At 46.3% G+C, this 19,199-nt stretch overlaps 4 protein-coding genes across 4 annotated transcripts; 1 reads left to right on the top strand and 3 right to left on the bottom strand.

Annotated features, from left to right (window-relative positions):
• Positions 1 to 1,780: 1,780 nt before the first annotated feature.
• Positions 1,781 to 5,144, bottom strand: F5891DRAFT_986332 (uncharacterized protein; the record flags this gene model as incomplete). The annotated part of the gene is made up of 17 exons (XM_041377747.1): positions 1,781 to 2,046; positions 2,096 to 2,145; positions 2,179 to 2,360; positions 2,412 to 2,495; positions 2,793 to 2,814; positions 3,050 to 3,118; positions 3,178 to 3,362; positions 3,417 to 3,593; positions 3,641 to 3,811; positions 3,858 to 3,910; positions 3,961 to 4,287; positions 4,432 to 4,528; positions 4,580 to 4,663; positions 4,735 to 4,818; positions 4,866 to 4,889; positions 4,939 to 5,019; positions 5,073 to 5,144. 17 exons carry the CDS (start codon positions 5,142 to 5,144, stop codon positions 1,781 to 1,783), a joined length of 2,028 nt encoding a protein of 675 aa, XP_041218459.1.
• A 6,208-nt stretch (positions 5,145 to 11,352) lies between these two features.
• On the bottom strand, positions 11,353 to 14,868 carry F5891DRAFT_986331 (uncharacterized protein; the record flags this gene model as incomplete). Its single annotated transcript, XM_041377746.1, has 11 exons — positions 11,353 to 11,378; positions 11,411 to 11,773; positions 11,822 to 12,150; positions 12,206 to 12,411; positions 12,458 to 12,913; positions 12,964 to 13,702; positions 13,760 to 13,841; positions 13,889 to 14,153; positions 14,206 to 14,310; positions 14,361 to 14,725; positions 14,784 to 14,868. 11 exons carry the CDS (start codon positions 14,866 to 14,868, stop codon positions 11,353 to 11,355), a joined length of 3,021 nt encoding a protein of 1,006 aa, XP_041218458.1.
• Positions 14,869 to 15,717: 849 nt separating this feature from the next.
• Positions 15,718 to 16,396, bottom strand: F5891DRAFT_986330 (uncharacterized protein; the record flags this gene model as incomplete). The annotated part of the gene is made up of 3 exons (XM_041377745.1): positions 15,718 to 16,022; positions 16,084 to 16,133; positions 16,299 to 16,396. 3 exons carry the CDS (start codon positions 16,394 to 16,396, stop codon positions 15,718 to 15,720), a joined length of 453 nt encoding a protein of 150 aa, XP_041218457.1.
• Positions 16,397 to 16,661: 265 nt separating this feature from the next.
• F5891DRAFT_963751 (uncharacterized protein) lies at positions 16,662 to 18,073 on the top strand (the record flags this gene model as incomplete). The annotated part of the gene is made up of 8 exons (XM_041376042.1): positions 16,662 to 16,750; positions 16,802 to 16,945; positions 17,003 to 17,111; positions 17,157 to 17,328; positions 17,365 to 17,531; positions 17,584 to 17,712; positions 17,761 to 17,906; positions 17,956 to 18,073. 8 exons carry the CDS (start codon positions 16,662 to 16,664, stop codon positions 18,071 to 18,073), a joined length of 1,074 nt encoding a protein of 357 aa, XP_041218456.1.
• Between the last annotated feature and the right edge of the window lie 1,126 nt (positions 18,074 to 19,199).

Below are 19,199 nucleotides of genomic sequence, written 5' to 3'. Positions count from 1 at the left end.
GCCGAAGTTGCGTGGGCCAGATAGGAACGCTACGCTTGAGCAAATCTGAGATCTGGTGGATTCCCGCATCTGAGACCTAGCAGGAGAGTCTGAGGAACGTAGCTTGAATGGGAGTCGCGATTGAACGTACTGTCGTGGTCATGGTTTGACCTGCCAACTCACACGTGGTGGTATAATAGTAGGTGGCGGTTCACACGATGATGGTCAGATGGTCACTGTACCATTATCACGGAATAGCCCCAAATGGAACAACCCTGAGAATAATTAGCAAACACTTCCGGGCCTGGATGCGATGCCGATATGATGACATTGCGTACTTGTAGTATAATATATCCGAGTACCGTAGCCTCAAACTGAAGTAGATTTAAATACACTTGCGAGTATAAAATCGCGATCGCCGAGGATTGCATTAGCGCTATAGTAATGCTGATAGCGTGTATGTATTCTGGAGGCTGAATCTTTGAGATGCAGCGCTGGTAGGTAGCATGATGGTATAAATACAGCTAGGAATGTGTTGATCATAGCCCTAGTGGGGTATACTACATTGTGATATTGCGAGAGGGGGGGATGTAATGCAGGCTACTTGTACATGATGGAGACGATTCACTGAAACTCATTAAGGCTACGAAATCCATCGTCAACTTGTGAGAATGTCCTAGCGTGTCTGGTAGAAATGAGGACGCTCACCAGAAACGCCAATCTCACCATATTTGTGACCTTCTTTGCAATGCCGGAAACCTTGGCTTTGACAGCTGCCAGACGTCGGGAGGGCGGCGTAACGACCGATTCATTGGGTCGCTGGCCTTGGGTAAGCCGCCGGTACTAGTAGGTGTGACGATCTTACCGAGTCCAACCAAAAGTCCACCTGTGTCTGATAAAATTGTTAGCTGCGTACCGTCGATCATAATCTGGTGCTTACCATTACTTTTCTGCCCTTCATCGGCAACTGTCCCATAGAGGCCGTATGCGTTACACGGGACATCGAATGTGAATGAGGAGTGCGAGGTTTTACAGAGAGGGGCTAAGATTGCCGTATGTAGTCGTTGAATGTGATATGTAGCGTGGGATTGTCGATACAGTCGATGGTAAACTCGGAGATCTTGAGATCTACCACAGCAAAGAATGACACACAAACAATTAACTGAGTATCCGACCTTTGAAGCCTCAAGCTCAAAGACGGGCATGAAAAACCACACATATAATAATTAATGTTCAAAGCGATGGAAAAGGCTCATAAAGAATAAGATAAATCAAGTCCAACGTAAAACAAAATCAAAGTAATACAATAATGGGAGTTATCACAAATCGTAGTTTGGAGATCGAAACAGCTACAAAAAGTGGTGATACAAATATACGTCAAAGGAGTGAGGAGGTATTGGAGGGTATGGACGAGGTCGAAACCCAATCGTCAAACCAATCGCTATGACCATCGGGTGGTGATACATCTGTAGCACTTCCAGATGACGAAGCTACAAACAGTTGAGCATGAGAGACTCAAGCAAAAAAAACATGCTCACCAGTAGTGCGTGCTATAGCTTTAGAAAACATGTCTGCTTCGGCTTGTGCGCGTTTCTTTTTCAAATACATAATGTGAAATTCGGCCTTTAGTACATCCAACTTTCTGACCTCTACTTTGGAGCTGTCGCTGTCATTGGTGCGCACTAGGAGCTGGTTAGTTTCGGCGACGGATGCGCTCACATATGAGTAATATGTGATATCGTCGGCCCAAGCTTTCAAGAAAGAAGGCAAGAAAAGAAGTTGATCACTGGGCTGCATGATGTCAGAAAACCCGCTCCCTCGTAGCATTGATAACCCTTACCCTTAAGAGATGTTCATGCGGATGAGAAATTGTTACATATTGTGGAGAATGAAGAAGTGTTTGGCTGGCACTGGTACCAACTGTCGAAGTGTTGCATGCAAGAAGCCACGCCTCGCATTTTTCTCGAACACCTTCTGTGAGTTTGAAACAATTGGAATCGGCCGAGTCAGAGTCTTTGACGTATGTGCCGTCCAAAGAAGACAGCGTCTTTGGTACAGGAGACATAGCTAGAAATAAATTTGAAGGGCTTGACACAATCCTCTGAATAACACTTACGTGAATGATTTGGAGTATCTAGTTCTTCACACAAGTTCGCCATAGCCTTGCTAAATAACGAAACTTCCATCTGAGCTCAATACATCCTGTCCTCCATCAAAAATCGTTCTTTTTGTACAAAAGGTAATGTGCAACTCTCCTCTTCTTGCTGGAGTTGCATCTGTGTCGTGACCACCCTGAGGCTCGTGTCAAGGAGAGCTATGAGATCATGAGGGTCGACCCATCCAAACAGCACAGAAGCTGTGATGAAGAGGGAGTCGGGAAGCTGAACATGAAGTAATCAGGGTAATGTCATGAAAACAATCAGCACACTGACAACTTTAGTTCCCTGTGTCTGGAGCCATTGGTTCAGGGCATTATCGGTATGTTCAATATCGAGAAAGTAGGTGTTCGAGGACGTCTGGTATGTAGGTACAAAAGCTGATGTGATATTTAACATGTTGAGGTTCGTGGATAGAAAAAGACTCAAGGGATGTTTGCACGATGGTTGAATGCTGACACAACCTATACTCAAGCAATGGCGCGAAACAAGGGTGTTGCTTGGCCTAGTTTGGAAGAGATGGTGCAACTCGAAGATGGTGCAGTGCCATCAAACTATAAAATCAAATTATAAAATTAGACTGGCAACTAAATTAATTGGAAATATAGATTACCGGGTCGAGGCCTAGGAGCTTATGGCATGCGTGATTGGCGATACACAAAATGCGTTGGGTTGGGTTCTGTAGATTGCGTATCATCAATTATGGATGTTAGTGCTCCAGAGGGTATGTGTCACGAACTTATTTTCAGCATCGTGGTTACCTCAAGGTATCAGATGCACTTTGCTTGCCAAGATGAGCCTCTTTAACTCTTCAACCGTCACATAAAAGTTTGCAACCTAACAGTAACATTACATTTCAAATCAAACTAATGCAGACAACATATACGATTGTAGGGTCGATTCCGTCCACTTACTTATGGACTGTTATTTTCTGGCCTGTGGTGGCTTTCTTTGGCCGGCCCAGTCGGGTGACTTCGGTGATGCTGTGCTCCATTAGCCGTTAGTGCCTAAAACACAACACATTAATCGAATGTGAACTCACATAACGTTACACAACTTGCCCAAGTTGAACATGAGCGTCGGGTGATCCGAGTCGTGGTGCTGGGCGGTAAGTACTGGACCCATCCGGAAGAGTCCGCTATATATTACAGACTGTGATGGATAAGGCATCTCTTTGGCCTTGATGCCTTCTAGGTTCGCCAGCGTTTCCAGGGTACCGCCGAAACACTGAAAATGAACACGTCGGTGGATGAAAAACCATGAGAATGGCAGGAGACTCACACTGGCGCCCATCAACGCCAACGTGGCCATGGGTGGGTGGGCTGCACCCTTGAATGTCGTTGGTTCAAGATCCGCCAACACCAGTGTCACACCATTTGTGTACATGTGGCGGAAGACAACATGCCAAGCAATCTCCTTAGCCATTGGTTGGCCCAGGAACCATGCAAAACCATTTGCCTGTGTGACGAAATAAGAGTGACAGCCCGGAACTGCAGAACACTCACCTTGATGGGGAGGAGACTAGACTTTGGTTCCATGAAACACTGCAGTATGCCGCGGATCGTTTCAAGTAATAAGATCTTCGCAGTGATGTGGTCGAGGCCGAAGCATTCATAGGCCGAGCATTCTACCAACCATTTGACATCGTAAACGAAAAGCGTCAACCAAGATTTGATCTATTTGAAGATAAGCATGTAGATTGAAAACAAGGATGACACGTACAAAGACCAAGATCTCAGCATGAGTCAAATGTTTGTTGGTGGTAGGTGAGTTAACTAAAAAGGGGTGAGCGTATATACAAGTAGCGAAGGACTTGAGCTCCCACCTGATTCCAATTGATCAGGGCGTATGTTAGCAGTACAGAGGGCCTGAGGCCAGACATTCTGCAAAAGTTTGGCCCTGGCGACAGGTTGATGCAGGAGGTCGTAGGGGTTGCCAACATTGCCGCGACACACTGCCAATCGCAGTAGGGCCCGGGTATAAGCAAGGGCCTTATTCCAATTGGGGAATTGCTGGATCCACTTCAGGTTGTCTTTTTCTTGGGCCTTCTTCTTTTTCTTGGGCACGACGACAGTTTTTTGAGCTGTTTGAGATTGTTGCGTGCTGACAACATCCTCAGAGATCACGTTCGCCGAATTGGTGACCCAGGAACCTGGGATAGTCGAAACGTTTGATGGACCTCCTTGTGATCATTGGTTCGTGAGGCCTTCCAATATCATAATTTGGGGTTTGTCGTGGGCAAGGGATGTGTCTTCGGAAACAAAGGGGGGAAGATGATTGAAATCGACACTACCACCTGAATCTGACATGTTCACGAGCGATGCAATGTCGATGCCGGACCACGGGTAGTAACCTTTTGGATGACGCGCGAGACGGAGAACATCTGGGCCCGCCTATGGTATATTGATATGTGAGATACCCGTAAAATGGCAAGTTGGACTTACGCAGTTGTATACCATATAGGACTTGCCGTCCAAGCCTATAACCGTGTTGTGCATAGGGAGATGCAAAGGCCCGACAAGGTCATCCTACAAATCAGATCAGTGGGAAGGCGTGGCAAAGTGGATTTTCAACTTGCAGGTATGATATACACAGGTACAGTCTTGCTCTGTTGGATCTCGAACACCGCAAAGTGATCGATTGACGTGTATATGTATGCACATTGATTTATGCATGGACGCAACTAGGAGGAAATAAGTATATGACTGTCATGCAAAATCAACCACGTACAGTCTGATGGGATGTCGTTGGGCACTGCGGCGAAATGAGACGACATACATTCGTCAGAAATACAAATGCTTACATATAGAGGAAATAGCTTGGCGATGATCCCTACCGCGATGTAGCCAACAAAATCGTAGTCAGTGGTTTTGTCGAAATCAAACTAAAAAATCGATTAACTTCGGTTTAGAGAATTGTGAAGGTACGAAAACTGACATAACGCGGCATGATCACTTTGAGAGCCTCATCGAAGACGAAGCAATAGACCTCTGTGATGGCCGGATTCATAGGATGATTAGAAGTAAAATGCAAAGATGAAGATATTCGTGAACTGAGTGGGGGAAAAGCACTGAAGCAGCTTTTAAAGTGGATTCTGAGAGGCCTGGTCCGGGTTAGCGTGCCATCAAGTCGTTTTCTTTGGGGGTAGTCCTGACGAACCCAATCAGTATGCACTCAATGCGCCATCTAGTTATTACATGTACATACCACTGTAAAACTCTAATTTGAGACAAAATCGAACCGAAATATGTTCACGCCATCGCGGTGCCAAGAGTAGTAATACACGCAGCGACGGCCATTACGTTCACTATTACAAAAAGTACGGCCTCTTATCTAATTCTCATAATCTAGCTCTACTTCGCTCTCGTACATTTCGTCATATTCCTCTAGTAGCGATTCACAGCTACCGCTAAAGTACTGTTCAGCGTGATCCACCACTGCAGTATCATAATCTTCATCGTCATCTTCACTACTATCATCCTCTCCAATTTCACCATCATGTGCCCCTTCGTTTGTGCCTTTATCAGCATCATCGAATCCGGCATGAGAGAACGCAGACTGTACTGTACTTTCATCTCGCTGGAGATCAGTCTGCGCATCACGATGGTGAGAGTACACGTGTCCAACACCAAGCCCAAAGTGGTAGCGCATAAGCATATCGCGATCTACAAACCTGACCAAATGAACTCAATACCGCTGATTGATGATGTGGTGCAACTAACTTACCGATTGATATAGTACTCATGCCAGTCCCCCTTGTCCCCCGCACATGCCAACAAACCCAATCCGTCGTCGTGTCTTCTGCCACGGGCAAAACGAGGTATGATGTGACAGCCCCGGAGGACATCTGCGGGATCAAGAAAGTCGAATGAGTGCTCGTCCACCAGGGGCGGAAAGTGTACTCGATCTAGGGTCGAGGTCTCCCAGGTGGAGTACTGGTCCATGGACTCGTACCAACGAATCCACAGAAACTCCATCCAAATTGGGGTGTAGTCGACCATACCGTGTCCAATAAATATCACATTGACGTGATATACGCCCAGTACATTACCGTAGATATATCTGTGCCCTTTGCACCCCATGGTGTTGTCGGAGTGGAGCACCATAACATTGCAATGTGAAGTCCTTGGATTAATAACATCTTGGGCCCTATGAACATTGTAGGTCGTGTAGTTGAACCTAGCAATGTTGTGCTGATACATCCAATCATCCTTCAGTATAATTTTATTGATATCGTGTTCATCTCTGATCCCTGGAACACCTTGTGATGTGTTGATTCGGCGCAATAAATGACTCTTCAATCTGGAAACGAAGTTCTTCGCGAGCATGTTAAAAGTGTCTCAACGAAAGAATATTAGACCAACCGTGATAGCCGGATCACCTTGGTGGTTGACCAAGTACGATCCAATGTGTATGGGTTTCTTTTGTGTTAGACCAATGTGGTGATGGACGTGAGGGCTTTTTGCTAACTCGGAAATTTCGATGTGGGGGTGATGAGTAATGTTATCACCAATGCGACGAATGCGAGCCTGACAGTGTTCGATCCGAGTTAGTTGTTTCACAAAGGATTTGTGATCGGTACGACAATATCTCGCCTTAGGAGAGCGGTGTTCGAGTTCACCCTGGAAAATAATTCAATGCACGAGTTTCAATGATGGATGCTGGAGGACCTACCGGTTCTGTGCTATACGAATCAGACGTGCCATACAAGCGAATCGTAGACACATAGTCTCCCAGTGCATGGAACTTGTATGTTTGAAAATTGAATACTTTATTTTGCTTTAAATTTTGAGTCAATACTTGCGACTCATCTGCCTCGCCTTGCTCTACGAAGGGAACAGTTTGTTTGCCTTTGTGCCCGGCCTTCTGTTTCGCCACCTTCTTTGTCTGGCGTCGGGACCGAGCCTCGACCTCTTGGCGCAGCTCGTGCATCTCATAGGCAGCGCAAACTGTAGCCTTGAATTGGCGAAACTGGTGGCCGAGGACTGATGTCAATTGGTCCATAATCTCGAGCGTCAGCTCAGAATGCATCCGAAGCTTTGCTAGGCCATGCCAATGAGCCATGGTATACAGCAACTTAAGAACAATCTGATTGTGCGGCTCGGGAAGAAGGCCATCGAAGACAGGAATAGAGCACTACAAATCGCGTCAGTGGCCTATCTGACTTTAATGGCGGGAAAAGCACATACCTGGAGGAGATCTTCAAAGTTGCGAGCAGCCATGCATTTCATCTCCGAAGAATTGGCCGAGAACTTTCGAATGGTGGCCGCGCCAAATGTTGGAGTTTGTCTATATCTGATAACAAAGATTAGCGGAATGGTACGAGCTACGCATACCTATGCGACATACCTTTGGTCCAATTGATGGATAAGACCCTTATCTTGTGCCACAAGAATTCGCAGCAGGTGAATGAACAGCATCTTCCAGACCCCGATCTCGAATTCATGTAAGAGATCTACAACAAGGGCATGAAAGATATTAAATCCTAAATGACCTAGGCGATCCGAGAAGGCATTCTAGGGGATGGTTAGCTATGTAGGTTATCAAAGTTCAAATCTCACTGAGGTCGGCACCCAGGACTGTGGTTTGAGAATACGTTCCACTGCTGCACCGCCAACCGTTAGATTCTTCTCATAAATCAATGTCCGCGCCTCGCTAACCATAGTGCCTCGTTTCTGATCATCGCGTGCCAGAGTCTTGCGTTGTTGTCTATCTCGAGACATTCCCATATTCTGTATGCGATCCTTCGGTATGAGGCAGCGAGGACAAGGACAACTTCCCAGGTTTCGAACTGTGGCAATGAGAACTCTTGATAAGATTAGCATCAACAGATTTCAATCCGTAATATGATTTCACGCACTTCTTGGGATAGTCAGCCGAGTAAGTGAAGATCCGAGGGTAGAACCGACGTGTAACGCCGTCGCAACAACGAATGACTATTCCGTGTTCATAGGCCTTCAGAAACTCGTCGTCTAGCAGGATCTTCCACTGCTCGTGAAATAATTCACGATGACAGTGAGTGGCACCTTCGCCGGTTCCACCAGTAAAGTCCTTAAATGCATCTGGGAGCTGGTACCGCAAGGTCAGGTGTTGAAGAAAGTGAATAAGATTCGGTACACGTACCATCTCGAAGTAGGCAACATGGTTGCTTAAATTGCACGACGGTTTGCACCGACGATACTTCGATTCATTGCCAAAGTACATGTAAGTAGGCCATAGTTTCGCATTACCAAACGAAGTGAGTTGTGTGGCGTCAGACCAGAACATTAGTGCAGCCACCACTCGAGGTAAATCACAGTCAGGATCCCCCGGCAATTCTTGGAGTTGACTATGGGCCTCATAGAAGGCCCAGGACGTGTACAAATCTCCATAGATTGGGACTTCACCGTCCATGTGCGGAGGCGTCCAATGCAGGTGATATGGCTCGTAGTGAAAAAGAGCGTCATCTCGAGCGTTCGCAAGCTTCTCTCGCATAACAGCTACGATGGAATGATGGTACAAATTTGCGGCTTGGTAGAGCTGAGGGCCTGGCGTGTCAGTGGTGCGAGAAAAAGGAACCTGGATGGAAACTGGTGTGCTCTGCCATCCGGCGTCCTCATCCTCCCATTCCTCTCCATCTCCTTCATCATACTCATTGGCACCTAATTTACAGTTGATTTTCTTCCATTGGGTGGAGCTCATGTCAGCGGCCTGGAATGTGCTGTCGCCCACGATCTCTATCAGTTTTGCAAAGTCTCCTTGTGACTTCTGCACACCCTGGTTCCAATACCAGTCCCCAAGTTGGAATGATGCACGATTGGGATAGGGGTGATATTGAGAGATGTGGCTCGAAGGAGCAGGTGTGTGGGCATCTTCGAGGATGTGAGGGCTGCCTGGAATAAATGAGAGGTCTGCCATAGTGATGACCTCCTCCGGATCGTGGGATGGCAGTTTCGAAGAGAAATATTGACGCACGAGCCCAAAAATATTTGGGGGAGTACGAAATACAGTGCGCACGGGTGAAGCAGAGCGTTCGTCAGATGTGACAACAGAACCAACAGATTCCGGAGGCTGGTCCCGCACCTCCACAGGCACAGTAGGTGGAGGCTGAGGCAGTACATCTCTAAATCTCTTGGGCATGAGACAGTTTTGACGTCTCGGTCTACGCTGTGCCAAACACATGTCTTCGTCAATGTCCATGCCTACATGGGCAGGAGCAAGGGACGCGTTAGGCAGAGGAATATCTTGAACATTCAACATTGAAGCGTGAGACTCTATATCAGGCGCTCTGGCCAGCTCCACCGGAGCAGCCGCATCATTCGAGACGCGAGACCTTTTCCTGCGGCTTGCAAACTCCTTCATTGATGATATTGCCGACGACAGACATTTTTTCGTCTGGGGGCATGAATGCTGGTGTAGGCTGAAGTAATTCTGGGCCGTGAACGTTCGCTTGCAAACGCAGGTATAACCGAAAGATGACACGAGGGAATGAAAGCAAGAGAATAGATCGGACAAATTCTGAAAGCGGATGGGATGGTGTGCTTATAGCTAAGGCGTGCTAATTGCGATGGCACGAAATTAAGCAATGCCATAATTGCGATGGAGCGATAATTACCGTATGCGATCATTGCCATATTTTCATGTGCTGTGACAAATGTAAATCGCCGCAGATGTATATAACACTTGAAATCTGACATGAGTCTTCCATCTATGCGCCCTGAGATGTCCGCACCATCCTCCCCATGTTCTACATGCTCAGATCTCGAACCCCCGGAATTCCAAGTCGACCCTAAAGTCAACCCTAAAGTCGTCAGCATGTTGGTGAAAATCTTAATAGCACGCCATGGTATACTGCATTACCACGGGCAAACGGGAGAACTGGCCACATATCAATGGTAAACACATCGCCCTCATATAAAACATTTGTAGACTCACATGTACACTCGAATTTAAGGCCGAACGACGAATATGGAAATAAGATCCACCCTTCACAATTCGCTACTTACCGCAAGGCGCATTTATTTCGCTACCCATCTTGCCTTTGCGCCAGGGGTGGTAGTTATGTTGAAGCAGCGGTATTTGAGAGAACTGAAGGAATATGTCGAGGTGAGTATGTTGCGGAATGCGCCACCAGCACTTGCGGTTACATGGGTAAGCTGGCTACCTCCAAATAAAGAATGGTGGCTGATCTTCAATTTAGTCAATATTCACAAATTCTTCGGAAGAGCCTGCGTACCTGCCATTTATTATCCTCGCAGAGGTATCCTTGTGTTCTCGTTTACACTCGTCCCCGTATGCTCATACGCTTAGAGACCAGCAACCGCCGTGCCCGCATCCGCCGTACGATTAGCAACCAGCATGCATGTGGTGCAAACTGCTTGACGTCTGTCACATATTGATGTGATACTCGTGTTTGCGTTTATACAATTTGCACAAGATCTGAGGACCTACGCGGCCGATTGAGTAGTGGTCTTCAAGCTTCATCAATCCGGGTACATCAGATATGTTGATTACGGGGGTGTGTGTATCGTATCTCACCATCTTGCGTCGTGTGGCGTGAAAAGTATAGTAACATTATTGTGGCACTCCTTTGACCGTGCTCAACGTTCAACAACAAACACATTCGCATATTCTAATTTAATCAAGGCATCATCGTACTAAACATCATAGTGGATAGCAAAAGGTCGAAAACAAGAATAACTCAAATGTATAGGGTTTATATACTGACTGACTTTCTAAATTCAACTCCGCCGGCAACACCCGACATTTGCAGCATCGTTACTACTGCCACGGAGCTAAATCTTCATACACACACAAGGCTCTCTCCTTCAGTCGGTTCTTGTTTGCAGACACATAAACTCGGAGGTAGAGAGTATGAGTAAATTTGCTGTCCTCATAAACGATGGTCAGGACCAATAGTGATCTGTGCATCCATGAGATGGATTCAGATACTGTCTTCCGCAGAAGCTATATTGACGCCAAAAGTAAATAGAGTCCGGAGTACTGACGAATAGGAATTCTTCATGAATCTATCTGCTACTATTCTGAAGAACAACGACACCGAGATCATGCTATAAAAGAGGGGAATGCATGTACTGCTAAGAGTAGACATTAACGTATAGCTTTGTCGTTACATGAATCGGTAATGTAGTGTCAGAATCAACGGATAGCGTCTGAAAATTACAAAGTCCAGGGGATGTATGTTTATAGATCAATAGTAGTTAAGAGTCACGGAAAATCATGTCCCTGTTCCACCATACAAATCTGATCGAAACGTAGAGTGAAGAAAGTCGTACCGGTAATCACATCAATGGTATTTTTCTTAGCATTGCATTTCGCGACAGTTACGATCTGACCGCATGAATCACCATCCAAAACAAGGCACCGTTGGTTTTTTTTGCGTGGAGGAGCTAGATGGAGATCCTTAGCCGGGATATGGTAGTGTTGAAGCGCGGCGCCTGCGCTGTTAGATGTACAAAATGCTGAGATGCAGCCCGTGGGTGCAGGTCCATTCGCGCCGCAGAATGGGTCAGGAATGGCAGTGAATACAAACTGTTTGTGTAGCCTGCCACCCATGAAGCTCGGGGAGACTTTCAACACTGCGTGATGCTTAAGGAACGTCGAAGAAAATTCTCGACTCATCAACCAAGGTAGGGGGCCTGTGATGAGATAAGATAGATATTGTGTTGCCTTCGTTGAAGACTCACCACTGTCCCGGAGTTCCTCAGAATTGGTGCGAATGTTATCTTGGATGTCTTGGGCGTTGAGAGTCCAAGGGTCAAATGTTGACAAGCTGGGATGGGCACTCGAGGAAGGGTTGTCCGCGATATGGATACCCTTGGCGCTGGTGTTCCACGTGGTCCACATGTTAGGTGACGACAGGCTGGAATCTGTGCGGCTAGCGGGAGGAAATCGTTCAGGAGGAGGCGTAATTTTTCTTTGATGCGGTGATGGCAAGTACGATCTTTTTCGCATCTCGCAGAATGAAGCTAGATCCGGTGCTTCAAGTATTGCACCATTGAGCCTCATACCATAACTTAGCAGTCGTAAACATTAAATCAAATCAACATGAAAATTAGCTCGTTTCTCACCTGGTAACAACGTCTTGATTTTTCAAAGTGATACGTGCCTGCCCATGCACAGCAACTGTGCAAAGGTCACTCCCGAGACCATATAGCGTGGCTCGGAAGCCTTTCCGGTCACCTCCAACAATAAATACTTCTTGACCAATGATCTCTTTCAACGAATCCAAGTCCGCATTGCTTAATTTCATGACGAATCCAATTGGAACGTCAATCTGTCACAAATTAGAGATAGCTCAAATCCAGTCGAAGGGAACTTACAAGAGAAGCATTGCCTTCAGACAGCAGCGTCAAATGAGCCTTCCGGAAGTCGACACTTTGAACAACACCTTTCGTCTGATACTTCGGCCCGCGAGCTACACTCACGAAGTCTCCAGGTCTGACATCATAACCCCGCTCCCTCGTAAATTTCATCGTCTGCGCAATGTGCGTCTGTTGAACAAAGGTCGCGGTAACTTTAATAAGTGGCAGTCTGGAGATATCGTCTCCAGTGAATATAGGGTTCGCATCTCGGAACCACAATTGGGTGTCTCCCACAGGAAACCATTCTACGACCCCATATTTCCCCATGTGCTCTCCTGCAAGTACTTTTATTTCGTCGCCAACTTGTATCGAGTCGCAGTCGGGGAAAGGCTCAAATTTTTGCTGGATCGGTAGCCGTAGGTGCAACGTGTGATTCAATGAACAGCACTCTAAGTAGTACTTCGAAACTTGCAACTTCGAAATGAATGTCAGACAGCATCACAAGGTGTATATCAGACACCTACCTCTTCCTTCGATACCGCTTGACAAACGTGGCAGATATCATCAAATATCTGAATGATGTGTCCTTCCACGCCCAAGTAAGAACCTGCCATGACTCGAACTGTGTCCCCAACCCGAAAGACGCACTCTAAGTCCTCGAGTCGCAGGTCAATTTCTTTTCGATGGCCGTCAAAGGTAAGTTCTAAGTGCACAGAACCAAATATATAGTCGGTTGACACGACCGTTCCTATCTTCGAATAAAGTTCGCCTCTGAGAACTCTGACCACATTGCCTACACGCAAAAACTGCATGGAAAATGACGCAATAGACTTCTTGACAAATAATGTGTCCCACCCGGAGTGGAAATGCAGTCGAATGTCATCAGCGTGAGGGGAGGCGACGAGTTCTAAGAGAGAACGGTAAAATATTTTGAGTAAAAGTCCCATATAGTACCGTTCTCCTTTATATGACCATCCTACGACCTTTTCGTCATGAATGATGTCAGACACTCTATTGTCATTCGGAAGGCGAGATCGGTCGAGGAGCGCCTTAGATCCACGAGGCATTGAATATGGGAATTCTCGCGGAGGAATCAAGACTACCACAAAACCAGTCGATTGTTCTGAGTCGAACACATAGCTGTCACCCTTATATTTACCGTGCTTGATCCTCACCCACGATGGGTTTGGAAGTTTGAGATTGGAACATTTCACCACTCCAAATTCTTCATCCGAAATGAGAAGATACTGTTTCATGGAGAGACTATAGGAAGTCGGAAGTGAAGCTGCAATGGTCCTGGGGCTATCCGAAACCACGTACAGCTGACCTGGTACCCAGGCTGACACGATAACAGAAAATCCCTTGCTACTTAGGTGCTCCGCGATATATGGCGTGGCAGTTCCTACGATGTGCTGAGTGACAGGTTACACGATCATAAAATAGACGCACTGTGAACATGAAGAAGATATGTCCTACTTTTACTTGTGTCGGGGAACCGAGCAGCCCTGTAAGAAAGGCGTCCTTTCGAAGAACTGATGCTTTTCTCTCCGAACTTGACGAAGATTTTATCGATCGCTACAGCCAATGTGTCCTTGGCCGATGGTCCTGTCAAGCATGTCGCGTTCTGCAATCTCATAATGCCATCTTCACTCCCTGTCTCATTGTCGAAAAGACTGTCATCTTCATCTTCCCCTGCCTGGTCATCGATAAAAGGCTACATTTTCGGGTTTAGTGTAAGAGTTTTTAGAAAGGGGCGTTTCACGTACATTGGCTCGCCTCCTACGCGCTCGATGATCCCCATCCCCATCCCCTTCCTCGTCCTCGTCCTTGTCCTCATTGTCACCCTCCTCGGCTTCGTCGAGGATGAAGGGCTACACTTTTTTTAGCACAATAAATCATTCAATAATATTATTTCGCGTACGTTGGATCGCCTACGCAATCGATGGTTTCGAGTTCTTGACGAGTATCCATCCGTCTTCAACACGAAGGCGCCTGCGGGAGAATCTTTCGCTGGATGCATCGTTTTCGATGGACCATCTGAGGCCTGAGGCATGTACCTGGCCTTCAAGGCCAGAAGATTCGCCAATGCAATACTGTCATTGCCATCACCGGAGAACAAGGCGTCTCGGGCGTCCTTCCAGTCGTCTGCTGAGTATTGGGGGCCGAGGTGCGATAACAAAGCCTCTTCCATCTGAGGGTATGTCATTTCTGTGGTAAGGAATTGTTCCAGTATGCACCAGCTGCCTTCGTCCGACAGAGGTGATAACACTGGCGTCCGCCAATTCCCTATCCCATGGGAACATACTCATGGATGACAATCTTAACAAAAGTGCATTATACTCACCGTCATGATTAATTCTGACGTGCTTCGTGGCAGGTTCATCATCACTGGGTGCTGCCAGTGCGCGTTTGCCACTGGCAGTGGACATGATTATGTATCAGACTGCAGCCACTGTGTGGGTCAATATTATGTCCATAGCGAAAATAAATCTCACATACTATATGCCCAACGACTGACCAGTGCAGTTAATGGTTTATGTTTTATATGTCCGAATTATAACAGTACGATATCGAGTAGTAACAATTGAAATAAAACTTGAACCTGGTAATAATGATGTGCCACCGAGGGGTGCCGGTGGCTCCGCTCGAAATGGTAACTACGCGTCAGGAATACACCCATCCCGGGCCGGTACACACTTGGTGGCCATACACTGTATATAATACAATGACCCTACGGGTATGCCTGGACCCGACATTTCTCAAACCCAAACCCATCCTTCATCAATCAATCATCCCTTGGGATACAAAATAGCGCGAGAATAGGGATAGGAATGTACTGTGACCAGCCTGAGTCACTCAGAATAACGCAATGGATGCAACATATTCAAACTCAGCTGGCAATGACCGATTTGGAAGCGGAGCGCTAGATTCCGACTGAGTTTGAATATGTCGTTCACTATATAGTGTCATGCCTATTCTTTCGTCTCTTTCTTTCCTTTCGCTTCCCCACTACGGCACTTACTGTACCTTACCTTACGCTCTAGTTTTCTGCATCCATCGATGTGCCTTAGATCTTAGCATTTAGTAGTAGCGCTGATTTGGAAATACTACGTACCCATATCCTAAGACAAGATTGATTAGCTAAAGTCTGGCCTTCTGAAAAAACCTGATGTCGGTTGATCATAATGATCGCGTGTTTACCAATGTTCAGGCCTCAGGTATAATCAAATTCCTAAGTACGACTATCGGTAATGCATGCTGATTTCAGAAATCATTGTTCAAAGATGCTCTTCTTCACCATGCTCCTCACCGGAAACTTTGCCCGCTTCATTATACTCCAAGAACTCCAAGGAGTAAGTGGGAGATGGAGCACCTGCTGCAATCTGACCAAGGACAGGCACGTAGATGTCAAAAGGCATATGGCGCTCGAGGTTGTCGGCGCGGTAGTATTTTTCAAGCCATCTATACCTGTAGGTCATCACCTTATCTGAAAGGGCCGCAACCTGATTTTCCGTATCTCTCAGTTGTTCCTTCACTTGACGCAACTCATATTCCAATTTGCTCATATATGGTTCGTCCGTGACTAGGTGAATATTTTGTTAGACTTATCGTACACTTAACAGTCTTTAAATGTGAGATCTCACCTGTCATCTGCGTTCCTCTATGGACTAATCGATTGTTTTGATAGAACTGCCTGCACCATAAGTCTTGTCTGAGTTAGTCTTTGCCATGTTGTCACTGACTTGCAATCAGTGTTGGTTGATGGCTCATCTACATTAGAGCACTGTGATGAAAGATGGAAGCTCGAGGTGAACGTGATTTGTTTGTTAACTTCTACCTCGCTCTGAAAAAGACCCACCTTAGCGTGACGTTCCTTCCTACGTGGATGCATTGTCGTAAACATTCCCGGGAGGGTGAGTGAGGCGTCTCAGGTCCAACTGATGCGTCGTTGTGCATGATGTAGGTGGTAGTTGCTGCAACCGTCTCGGCTTATGTATCCCCACGATTATAATTTTTAGATTGCAGGAACGGCGGTGGGCCATCCAATTGAGATGGCGCGGAAGATGGCGTGAAGATGGCGTGGAAGATGGCGCGAAGATGGCGCGATTTGTTCTCCGCCTCGGCAATTATGCCGTCAAGGTTTTTTTTATAAGACTTTGGAGGTATATAAAGTGTCTCGTTTGCTCCTTATATTTGACCCTAGTTCCTTCCACGTAGTAGTATGAGCGGCGACGAGAATAACTCCACTGCTGGCGGTAGTTCGCGCAAGCGTAGCGGCTCAGCGCTTTACATGGGCCCGCGCAAAATGGCGTAAGTGGTCTTTCACGTCGAGACATTATCTTCCTGACTTTTCTCAATCAGAACCTCCTCGAATCCCCTTGTTCTTCATGGGCGACATTTTGGCCGGATGGTATTTGCATTATGTAACTATCCTGCTCTTTTGACTTCTGGCATACTTCGACTCCAAGAATTGCAAGACTCCCCGATAGAGGATTACCCGGCGGAGTGAGTACGAGTATAGTGATCACATGCCATCAGTGCCTTGACGTTCTTTTACACTAGTATTAGACGAGAACACAGGGTATTTATGGAACTGATAGACTCATACCCTGGTCTTCTAGAACACCTGACAAATGGTGACGAGGAGGATGTCATTCACATAGGAGAACTGGTAGGTCTTTAATTCTGTGCTGTTATGATAGTCACATTCTTGCAGATGGGCAAAGGAGCATCTGGTGCGCGAGACGACGATACGAAGACTCTCAAATCCGCTGTCCTCGAATGGCTTGTACCCAGAGGACAGGCGGTGATACCGCCCCTCTCGCGCAACATAAAGTCTGACCGCGGGTTCAATCATGAAGTCACTGGCGCATTGCTCTGCCCTGCAGGTCTTGACTGATCCAACGCAGAGTGAGCATTTCGAGTTTGTAATAGCCTAACAATGTTAACGCTACCCAGGACCAAACAAAGTCTTAAAAGCGGTGAAACGGCAGTGTGCGGTGACCAATGGCCCATGTTTTTATATGCAGGGTACGTCTATGATCCAGAAGATCCGTGGAGGGGTTTACTGAGGAGCGACTTACTTATCTTCGTGAGTTCACCATCAGCCATCAAATTCTAACGCAACATAATATTTTCGGCAGGGTTTCAAACACGTATTCACGTCTCCAAGCTCTGTAGACAAGGAGCCAAAAGCTACGCGCTCCGGTAATGCATATCTCCATGGCGTGAAATCTGTAACTAAAGGGTCCTTGGCGTATATTGCTACACAGGTGTGTTCGAATTTTGATAATACATGCCTATCTCACTCATTCCTTCAGGTTCGGTTTTCTCTGAGTTCATCTTCAGTGTTTTCACGTACCGACACTGTCACAGACTCTGAGAATTTTTACCATACTATCCTTGACCTCTTGGATGATCCTGATGAAATTCAGGAAGTAACTGACCTGATGACGTGGTGGACTCGGTCCGTAACAGATTTCACATCTTGAAGCGCTGAATTAACTCATCTACAGTCGGGTTTTTCCAAATTCTTCCTGCTCGCAGCAAAGTATCAGCCAAAACAGTGCATTATCCAAAATTCGGGAAAAACGGGCTGCCCTGCGAGAACGAAACACTGCTTGTGCTAATTAGTTAATTTGTCATATTCTATAGTGATGTTGTAAAGCCTGTGAATCTAATGAATGTGATTATGAAATGACCGCAATCTCCAGTGTAGCGCCTTGAGTCTAAACTTGATGAATCTGATCAGAACCGCTCTATGTAAGGCTGCCTATCTAAAGTCGGGCATGTATTGTCAAAACTCAGCAGTCAGGTATGGCATGATAGCCTATTCTCGCACCCTGGCACTATGTCAGTGGTGGTGGATTCCTCCACTGAAGGCTGCCTATCTATTCCTTAATCATTTGATCTGCAATTATGATAGATATTTTCAATATTGTGTATTAGGTAAAACAAGCTAAATCTTTGTCAGACTGGGGTCAAATGCCTGATGGAAAAGCTGATACACATGGAAGACGCCCTTGCGCGCGTATTCAGTGAACTTGCCACGAGTTGACGACAACCAGGCCATACTGTAAGAATGATACATTAAATGCCTACAATTATAGATGAAATGGGATACAATAATTCCTCTAGTCCATAGATACCTACATCTAAAACTTGAAAGTGCTCGTCAAGTGCTGGTCGAGCGGAGTTTTATTTACCTGAGTATGTAATGCTGCTATGCGAGTGGCTAGGACTTTCGCTTCAAAAGTAAAGTTTGTCTAGCAGAAAATGGATATATTCCAGAGATTCAACAATTATCAGAGGTACACTGATTATCTATCTAGTAGTAGATTATCTAGTAGTACTACTACTATCAGGAAGGTGATAATCAACGTGCATGCAAAGCCGTCCCCAGAGCAATCATGTTCTGCTTTACAGACAACGAAGCAGCATGCAGTGTAGGTGTGTCGCGGATGATCATATTGTGGGTCTGAATTGCTTTGTACTCTGTTGCCGACAAAGATGCTGGTGAAAATTGTACTGACTTATATACACCATCTTAGAACTCTAGTAGAGTGTTATGGACCGCAGTGCCCCCGATTGAGAATAGGTCGTCGAACTTGTCGAGCTCATCGAAGTCGAGCGCTTCATGAAGATGAGTGGTCCAGAGGGAATTACAGATCGTCTCGATGACGGTGGGGTGGTTGACAGGGGACATGATTGTAGGATCTTTCTGAAAGAAGCCAGTTTAGCAACCTAAGAATGAAAGAAA

Source organism: Suillus fuscotomentosus, assembly GCF_016647785.1.
Source record: "Suillus fuscotomentosus strain FC203 chromosome Unknown F5891scaffold_114, whole genome shotgun sequence".
Classification (NCBI taxonomy): Eukaryota; Fungi; Basidiomycota; class Agaricomycetes; order Boletales; family Suillaceae; genus Suillus; species Suillus fuscotomentosus.
Note: the sequence above shows the minus strand (reverse complement) of the source record. Positions and strands in the feature narration are given on the sequence as shown.